General features: G+C 39.4%; 1 protein-coding gene across 9 annotated transcripts in view; it reads right to left on the bottom strand.

Moving 5' to 3' along the window:
* Positions 1-4,148: 4,148 nt before the first annotated feature.
* The window catches only part of BCOR (BCL6 corepressor), a 91,426-nt gene continuing 85,578 nt past the window's right edge, over positions 4,149-9,996 (bottom strand). For all 9 annotated transcript variants that reach the window (XM_026674063.2, XM_026674066.2, XM_026674067.2 and 6 more), the window contains 4 exons: positions 7,840-7,985; positions 6,354-6,431; positions 6,023-6,173; positions 4,149-5,406 (listed from right to left, as the gene is read on the bottom strand). In XM_026674063.2, coding sequence (XP_026529848.1) covers positions 5,118-5,406; positions 6,023-6,173; positions 6,354-6,431; positions 7,840-7,985 — 664 coding nt within the window. In that variant the 3' untranslated portion in view covers positions 4,149-5,117. The remainder of the gene's footprint in view (positions 5,407-6,022; positions 6,174-6,353; positions 6,432-7,839; positions 7,986-9,996) is intronic.

The following is a 9,996-nucleotide window of genomic DNA, read 5'->3' as shown; positions in this document are numbered from 1 at the left end:
GGGGACAAAGTGTTTTTGTCAACTAAATATCTCAAGTTGAAACTTCCCAGTAGGAAGTTAGGCCCTAAATTTTTGGGTCCATTACCTATATCTAAGATAATCAATCCAGTGATAGTCCAATTAAGTCTCCCTCGGCTGTTGGGGAAAATACACCCAGTATTCCATAGTAGTTTGTTGAAGCCTGCTGTAGGGTCAAATTTAAGGCCAATACCAGTAAACCTCTGATTGTACAGGGTGAGACACATTATGAAATAAAGAAAATCCTCAATTCTAGATTACACTGACGAAGATTACAATATTTGATGCTATGGACGCTACTTGGGTAAAAAGTTGGGATATACATGCAAATAGATTGGTTAACCAATTCCATGACAAATTCCCTGACAAACCGAAGGGTCCCCTTGGAGGAGGGAGAGGGGGTTAAGGGCATTGCATTAACCTCTGGTTGTGTTTTATTATCTCTTTCAGTATGTGATTTTTTTTCAAGGGGGACGCCTGTCAGCTTTGAAAGCCATATTGTGATTCAATGCTACCACGCTGCCATAAACCTGAAAAAGTGGGAGTGGGGGTTTAATTGAGTCACTGTAAGTAGACAAAATAAAATTCTTTTGCTAGTTCAAGGTCATTGAGTATGGCGCAGAATGAAATAAGTATTTTACTTTAGGACGGATCATGATTGGGCCATGTGATGTGATGACGGCCAAGGGGGAATGGATTTGTAGTTTTGAATATTGCAAGGACGCTCAAAACTTTCAGATTCAGGATTCCACAGATGGAATCTTACTTATTACTATCTAAATAAAGCAATCTTTGAGAGATGTCTGTCTCCATGTTATTGGCTGGAAAGGAGGGTTGCTGGAACACTGACAGTGGCTTGATGGGCATGGCCTGGTGAGGGTCATGTGATTGAGTGGTCATGGCCAACTTGACATCATTCATGGCCACATCCACTCAGTCACATGACATCTTCCACCAAGCCACGCCCACATAACTCGGTAGGAAAAACATTGAACTTGCAGCTATTGCAGCCTTTCTTTCTACCTATTTTCTGCCCAGGCAGAAAATCTGTCAAAGCCTTCCTCCTGCATGCCACCTGCTCTCCCTTCACCAGTCACACAAGTCAGCCTGTTTCCACTCCTTCAGCTGCCCTGGCCCTAGCCCCGCTTCCTCCCCCATACCTGCCTCTTTCTTCAGGCTTACCTTCCTCCCACAGTGGCTGGAGGCAGAGGGGAAGGCAAGCTCTCTTTTTCAGTGCAACTGTGAGAAGACTTTGTAGCTGTGGCAGCTGGCCAGAGGCCACCAAAAACTACCAGAGGTCTTGAATGTACTGAAAAAGCCACCACCACAACCCTGTTCTATGTGCCGGCCATGCAGGCACACCCCATTGCCTGCTGCACCGCTCTGCTTGGACTTGCCTGGGCAAGTCCCTCCAGTGCACCAGCAGCAGGCAATGGGGTGCACCTAAGTGGCCAGTGCATAGAACAGGGCAGTGGCAGTGGCACATTGGAGAAGCAGAGCAGAGCCAGAGGTCGGTAATTTTCCTGCAGGAAGCCTGCAACCACTGCGTCTTTTTTTGCTTACCTTGGTGAGCTGAGCTGAATGGGTGTCGGCAAGTTGACTGGCAAGGCGATTAGCTGGGCTAAGGCAACATATATAGGACAAGGGTGGGTGGGGCGAGCGTCGAGAAGGCAGGCAGGACGAGCAGGCATAGAATGGGCAGGGCAAGCGAGTAGTGACCGGGCAACTGAGTGGGGGGGGGGGTGGCAAGCCAGAAGTCACCAGTTCAGCAACCCAGGCCAAATTGCCGGCTGAATACCATCTCTGGTGCATGGGTCAGAGGGAGACCAACTCCCTCTTCATGCGAGAAGACCCGGCTTAGTAACCCAAACATCCTGTGATAGGATGGGAGACGACCAGGAGAGGCTGGAGGAGGGGGCAAGGGGATGGCAAGAGGGCAGCAGGGCTGTTGGTGGCCAAGTGCTAAGGCAGGACATCTCCCTCCCTCCCTCCCTCCTTTTCCTCCCTTCTTCTCATTTCCATCTCCTTCCTTCCTCCCTCCCTCCCTTTCTTTCTTTCCCTCCTCCCTTCCTTCCTCCCTCTCCCCCTTCCTTCCCTGCCTTCCTTGTTCTCATTCTCATTTTCTTCCTTTCCTTCCTCCTTTCTTTCCTTCCTCCCCCTTCCTTCTTTTGCTGCCTCCCTCCCCCCTCCTTCTCATTCCCATCTTCCTCCCTTCCTCCCTTCCTCCCTTCCTTCATGTCAAAAAGGGACAAAGGGAGGGCGAGAATGTGGCATTGCTACCAAGACCATGGCTTTCTCACATGGGGGTGTGGCAGGAGACAGGATGGGAACCAATCCAGTGAAAGGGAAGCAGTTGTGGGCTGTGGGGCCAGTGGGTGAGGCCAGGCTGGTGAGCAGGCCCTGGAGGTGGCAGAGGCACTGGTGGCAGTTATGGCGCTGCTGCTGGGATGCTACATGCTGCTCTACAATTTCATGGCAGCCATCCAATGCCAGAACATGGTCAGTCTGTGGGGCAAGACAGTGCTCATCACAGGTCAGTTGTGCACCAGATCCCGCGTGCTTGCTGCCTCCTATGCATACATCCAGGGGGAGTGGCTGGCCAGGCTGGGCTGGGGCCAAGGCAGTGGGGGCTGGCTCCTTGCAATCTCCAGGGCAGCTCCATGGCTGGATCTAACCATATTCTGGGCTGTATCTAGCCCTCGGGCCTCGAGTTTGACATGTCTGCTCTATAGCATTGTTTAGCATGTTAATTCAAAGACACCCCTTGAGTTTAGTGCAACTTACTCTGTAGACCATGAGTTTATAATTTCTGTTTTACATAGGGTTTTTTAGATTAAACTGCTGCAAGTTATAATGTGGAAAAAGTCTAAATGTTTCAATTCCCATTTTAAACATTGAAAAAAAAATCAAAAATAAAGTGCTATGGTTATATTTACTTTTGATGTGATTTTATGGTAAATAACAATCTCTGGAGTACATATGCCTCTTAAATCATCAGAAAGTGACTTGCAATTCATGTTTGAAAAGAGTCAGCATTCTTTTTAATAAAGTTATCCCATTCAGCCTATTCTCTGTATCTTACCTTAGCTTTCAACATCTTCATAAAGTTGTAGCCTGCGCACTGCAATGTAACTTGAATAAAAATTATACGAGTTATCCAACAAAGAGGATCTGAAACTGATGTGTAAATGCATTTAAACCATAATTTAGCCTCTTTGTGTGTGTTTTTTTCTAGATTATTTTTCAAGCAATTCATCTATAAAGTTATTTTTGAAAAAGATGGAAATTATGTTGTTAAATCATGCTTTACCCATTATAATGCTTGTATAGAGGGGGACCCTATATATGTATCCTTCTCATCTCCAGTAAGCAGCAGAAGATGATGAATAATACACAGTACAGCCAGTGAAGAAATGCACAGCTACTGAAGAAGACTTCATTCCGCAGCTTAGAATCACCAGAGAATTCTCCACAGAGCAACTGAACACTCACCAACCAAATTGTCCAGATTTATCTTCTTTCTGCTGAATAATTGTTGACACAAGCAGTTTTCTCTAACAAACTCTATCACCAACCAATCATGTTGAATATTAAATGGGAGATAGGAAAGTATTTCCACAATGTTTAAAAAATTGCTTGTCTATTAACTCTGGCAAACAAATCTAGCATCTAACATGATACAGTGCTTGTAACACTACTGCTTGTGTCCAACACATCATGAAAAATTAATTAATATTGGACTTAACATAAGGCCAAGCCATGAAGATAAAAATTATAAAATGTGTTTGGTACAAAAATCATTCTTTTTAAAAAAACTGCCATGTCAATGTAAGTATGCAAAGGCATTTGTGTTACAACTTCATGATACATATTTTGTCACTTCCAATCCCTCCTCCCATCTCACCTGCAGACATCTACAGCCAAATCTTGTCCTATGGTATAAAGGAGTACCCACAATTTGGGGGAGTGGAAGAAGAGAGGAGGTAGTTTTGAATGAAGAGGAATTGTATATGACTGAAAACTGAATTTTCTTTTCTTTCTGGGTATGGAGTACACACAATTCTACTCATAGGAAAAAAGAGATACCGTTTGGGTTCTCAGTTCAATCCAAGGTCATACCAAAAACGTTATTTCAGCACTGCTTTTTCCACAGTTTTATTGCCTTTAGCATCTTTTTTTGTAAAATATAAATACAAAGGCAGAATTTACGTAAAAGTTCAAACACAAATCTCAAACATAAACACACAATTCAGAAAAAAGATTTAGGTTCTGTACAGTTTTAAACAACTTCAACATAGGTTAGTTTTCAGTATTTTACAGAAAAATAGTTCAAAGTTTTCTTTTAAATAAAGAGCATCAAATGTTTAAACACACACATATAAAATGTGTGTGTGTATATACATATACATATACTGCCTCCCATGTGTATATATGTATGTGTGTGTGTATACATACACACACACATACACACATACATATATACAAACAATCCAGTTTGCCATTTGAAAACTACATTTTTAAATTAAGATATAAAAGTTCACACAATTAATAGATGTGCAGGTGTATGGTTTTAATTTATATTACAGTCTATTGAATTGTATTCAATAGTGTGTACCTGGCCAAAGCAGGAATTTTTGTAAACAAAAACAAAAATATAAAGAAGTGCCTCCCCCAATAAACTTTCCCAAGCTGATCACATCTGATCACAAGCTGATCACAAGATTGATCACATCACCTATAATAGGCATCTTTATGTAACCAGTGCTTTGTTTGAAGCAAAGCCATTTTATTTTTTAAAAAAGTTCCATGTAAAAACAAATCTATACCAAAGTTCGTCTGCACTTAAAGGAACGTGCACACACCTTTTACCAATTTTATAATTTGTAGAAACAGAGTGGTCTCTTAAATTTTTTTTTTCAAAAGTCCACCCATCTGATATATTTGTGTGTGTGTGTGTGTGTGTGTGTGTGTGTGTGTATGTGTATTAGAGGAAAGCTCTTTTATTTAACAGTATCCTTTTCTTTATAGAAATAACTGTAGCAACACATATACATAAAGAAATATCTTACAGAGAACTGTACATTAAGAAGCTGGGAGTTTCACCAATGAATATCAATTTCTTCATCTGGATGCAACCATTCAAGTGAGGCTCCAAGCAAAGAATGTAATTCATTAGTAAATTCTACCAAGTCCAACAGTTCCTTGCCTTCTGGGTTGAAAACTTCAAGATCCTTTTGGCAAGCAAACAGCTGACTCAAAGATACCTGTTTGAAAAATTCTGCTTCTGTAACACTGACAACTTCCAAATTTGGGAAACTACAGCGAAATATCCTGGGTGACATTTTCAGCCTCTTGGCTACATCAGAAAGCAAAAACCAGTTCTGTGGTCTAGAGACAAAAGTAAAATATTGACAAGATGCTGAGAGGTTTAAATCAACATGATTCTGCTAGTAATAATTTTATATACATTTATATTTAAGGTAAAGAGATTTTAAAAATAGGTTAGTCTCTGTACTCCTCTGTCTTCTTCCTGCTCCCCCCTCCAGTAAACTCATGGATGAAATCCAGCTTTATACAAGCAAACATCTGTTCACACAATGGGACTGTATTTTTTTTTCTCTCCTCTCTTTACTATCCACATGTCCTGCTCTCCACATGTCCTGCTCTTGCACCAATCTTGGTCTGGTTTCATAAGCTGCACCAAGCCACAAGTTTTTCCTTGTGAATATGTCTGCAATATCAGCATACATTCACATGCATAGATTTACAATGAATATGAACAATTCTTGTTTTAAAGAAGCCAATCTATGGGGAGTTTTAAAATTCAAAATACATAGAATATGAAATTTCCAATTAACAGAACAAATAATGAAAAGTTCTCTGCATTCAATGAGACAAAAAGATGATCCTGAATATGTCAATAATAACTCAGGTATTTGTATAAGAACATACACTGGGGAAACAATTTATCTTCCCCTCTAGTATAAACAATAATAGTGCTTACCCTTGAGAAAGAGACACTTGGATATTATAATATGGCAAGAGAGGCACATCTGAGAATTGAAATTCAAAGATATCACTAAATCCATCTTCATCTTCGTCATTTGGGCCAGGTGGGTTAGACAGAATGTCAAATCCTGATTCACCTTTTGGCTCTATTTAGACAAAGAAAAATATTGAAGATCCTTTGTCAAACAGTGGCTTTTTCTCCCCTTTTTTTAAATTTGCTCTCACTTCTGAGAATACTGCCCCCTCCCCATTCATATACATGCACACATTTGAAATAATAGAACTCTGCCCCCCCCCCCAAAAAAAAAACCATTACATCTTCTTACCACACACCGAGCTGCCATAGAAGTCCCAGGACAAGCCAGGGTCATCAACATCACGACCATGGAGATCAGTTAAATACTCTAGAGAGATACAACAATATAACATTGGGGGGAAAAAACCAAAGTTGGGAAGTTTTGCAATCTATCATAGCATGACAAAATATAATCCAGATAAATCATATGTTTATCTGAAAGCATACAAAATTAACATAAAGTATCAATCAGAATACTGCAGAGCTCTAACTGAGTCTTATTTCTTTTCAAATATAATTATTCTACTTTCATTTACTTCCAAATCCTATTCTCAGTATTCAGTTTGTGCACTTCAAATTGATTCTGGAGATATGAGCTATAAAATTTAGGCTACACTTGCTACAGATACATTTGTTTCATACAATCAGGCCAAGATCTTCATCACTAGACCTTTTTTGATGCCTTGAACTTTGAAAGTACAATTGACAATGCAAATCTGAACTATTCCTCCCAAAAACTAAGTAGAGTGGGATTTGTTTGGTACTTGGATGAATGGGAGTATACCAGGATATACATCTGTAATACCAGTTGTAAGATAAGCACTCACGAGTTGTTTGACAGTGAGACAGGCAGCATATTAGATAGATAGATAGATAGATAGATAGATAGATAGATAGATAGATAGATAGATAGATAGATGGGTGGGTGGGTGGAGGGAGGGACGGAGGGACAGACAGACAGACAGACAGACAGACAGACAGACAGAAGGACAAAATGTCAAACCCCTCACCAGGAGCTAAGGTGCATAGTAGCACACTATTTTGATCCATGGTACCTCAGATGAGCTAACTTACAGAATGTGTCCAAAATCCAGGACCCAGAACTCATTTTATGACATAAAAATTATCATAAAATAGTTTCTGCCATAATATGTCATAAAACATTTTGTTTTAACTATGAGAACTCCCCAAGCTCAAGTATGTACACTCTTAATGCTATTTTTGCTGTTTTTAGTATTTGTTTGTTTTGTTCATTGTAATTGTTAATTGCATTAATACTCAAATAAGACTATTTTGTTCTGGAGAAAATAGCTTTAGTATTTCCAATTGCAAAAGAGATAAATGGAAATGTATGAACAAAGAGGAAAGCAGTATACTAATTGAAGAAATGTCCCTGACTGTACATTTCATACTGGTTATTCATATGTCTCTCCCCACATTCCAAAAGTTGGATGACATCATAATATTGTCCACTGTTGATGACCACAGATGACGAAATCTATGAGCTACTTGCAAAACTAAGATACTAACATTTTAACTCATAATACTAATACTGTGAAAAAATACACAGTATTTAAATACTATATTAAATACTGTATATTTCTGCTGTAATTTAAGCAACAAAATATCTGAATCCCACAATCCTTACTTTTACTGTTATCTGAAAAGTAATTTGTTTTGTAGAATATCAAATTGTATAAGTGAACAAGCATTGGCACAATCAAAAGTATACAGACCTGTTAGAAAAGTCTCCATTAGTTCACTGTGTGTCATTTTCACAATTGTTCTACCTGAGTATGTAGCAAGTGTAGGGTCAGCACCATAAGAAAGAAGCAATCGGACAATTTCTAGGTGATCATTTTCCACTGCATCATGGATAGGCCTTAGGAAGGGAAGCAAAACACTTTTGTTTTAAATCCATACAATGTAATTGTAGAGGAAGAGGAAACTGAAACTAATATATATATATACGTTATTAAATAGCAAGCTCCTTGGATAAAGTTACGTTTAAATAGACATCACTTTGAACAACAATCAAATCCCATAGTATTGGCATATTAGTATCAAAGGTTTTATATGTGTGTAAAAAATATGTTGAACATTCACATCATAGTTTTGCTTTGTACAATTTAACTACTCAAAAACCCAAACAAATAGTTGCCTGAATATAATAATTTTATACAAACTTAGTTTTATTCAAAATGTACAATAACTATTAGCAACCTGTGGCTTATGAATTAAGAAAAAAGTAACCATGCAGGCAAAATTAACAATTATTGGTTGAAACACTTAAAATAAATGTAAAATTCTGCTGAAAGTTTTGCTGAATAATTTCTTAAAATATATCTGAATGACTAAAGACATGGGTATGTTTAGGACTGTGGATAAAAAAACCAGATCTTCACTCAATGGAATTATAAGGGGACAATGAAGCTAGAAGCAAATCTTTTTTATTAAAATTATTTTAATTTGCATTATCTGAATCAGAATTCTGATATTAAAGTCAAAAGGCATAATAATTCCAAATCCTAATACTGTTAGAAATCTCTACAAAATAGAATGTGCATACAAGGCTTAACTAAGACCTGATACAGTCAAAAATGAAATGGCATCTGTTTCAATTTTATGTATGAAAGCTACTTTCAGACTAGCAACTAAATCTTTCTTCAGCACTGATGCCTACAGGTTGTCCTCACTTAAAGACAGTATTTAGGATCAGAATTTCCATTGTTAAACAATCAGATTGTAAAGCATGATGTCACAAGACCACATCACTTAAAGATGGCAATCCTGGCAATCCCTGTTGCCATTAAGGAAAAATTGCAAATTATTAAGTAAAGACCTTATGGCTGTGGAAGGATTGCTGCAGTGCCACACACATACAAGTGCTGTAGGTTGAATAGATGTTGTGATGCTGAAGAAGTGCAAACAGGCTAAGGAAGGGTTGATGAAGTACAAGCCTGCACTAGGTAGTCCAATATCGGGGGTGGGGGGGGCTTGGAAGAAAAAGAAGTGGGAGTAACTTGCAATCTTCCCTGCCTGCGGGATTGACCTTTGTTGGTGGGAAGCCAGCAGGTAAGGTGTCAAATGGTGACTCAGTTACCAAGCACCCAGGTCACAATCATATGCAATAGCCAGAACTTCAAGGACTAGACATAAGTACTACTTGTTCAGCACCTGTTAGGAAGCACCCAGCCTGGCAGGAAGGGGAGGAATCAAGTGTGGAGGTAGCCTGTAGTCACTGTGCATTTGCAAAAGGGCTTGGGCCAATTGTTCCTAGGGGTAGGCTGTCAGACCAGAAAGATTCCTGTCTTATAGGAAGAACATAATAAAGTAGCTAGCTTGAATTCTGCACATGGGGTCTGTTTGCTCACATCTGAGAGCACCATCACAATTTCAAATGGTTGCTGAACAAATTGTTGTTATGGTCATTGATCAAGAACTACCTGTATTGCACTTTTAAATAGAAGCTAACTTTTATAAGATCTGCTCTCTGGGACCCATCTTTCCTCTTTCTTTTTTAATACCATCTTATTTCCTATTAACTAATTATAGATCTGATCTAATACAAATACATACTGGAGTTGGTCTGTCCACTGGGCAAATTTAACACTTATTCTAAAGCAGAGCTGTCAAACTCCCAGCCCGTGGGCCAGATGTATCACGTGCTGGCCACATCCACACCCAGTTTAGCGAAGGGGGAAAAAATCCCAATAGTCACATGATGCTGACGTGACAACATGAGTTGGACACCCCTGTTCTAGAGGGACTAATGTAGTTTGTCCACGCCATGTGACTGATTGACTCACTGGGGTTTCACAGGGAGCTTGGGGTAGTTCCTGAAGTTATGTACATTGTTTAGCTGAGAACATGGAATGAGCAACTATTGGTGG

Source organism: Notechis scutatus, chromosome 5 (genome assembly GCF_049901735.1).
Source record: "Notechis scutatus isolate UNSWTSFEM ecotype Mainland chromosome 5, rNotScu1.2, whole genome shotgun sequence".
Lineage (NCBI taxonomy): Eukaryota > Metazoa > Chordata > Lepidosauria > Squamata > Elapidae > Notechis > Notechis scutatus.
Note: the sequence above shows the minus strand (reverse complement) of the source record. Positions and strands in the feature narration are given on the sequence as shown.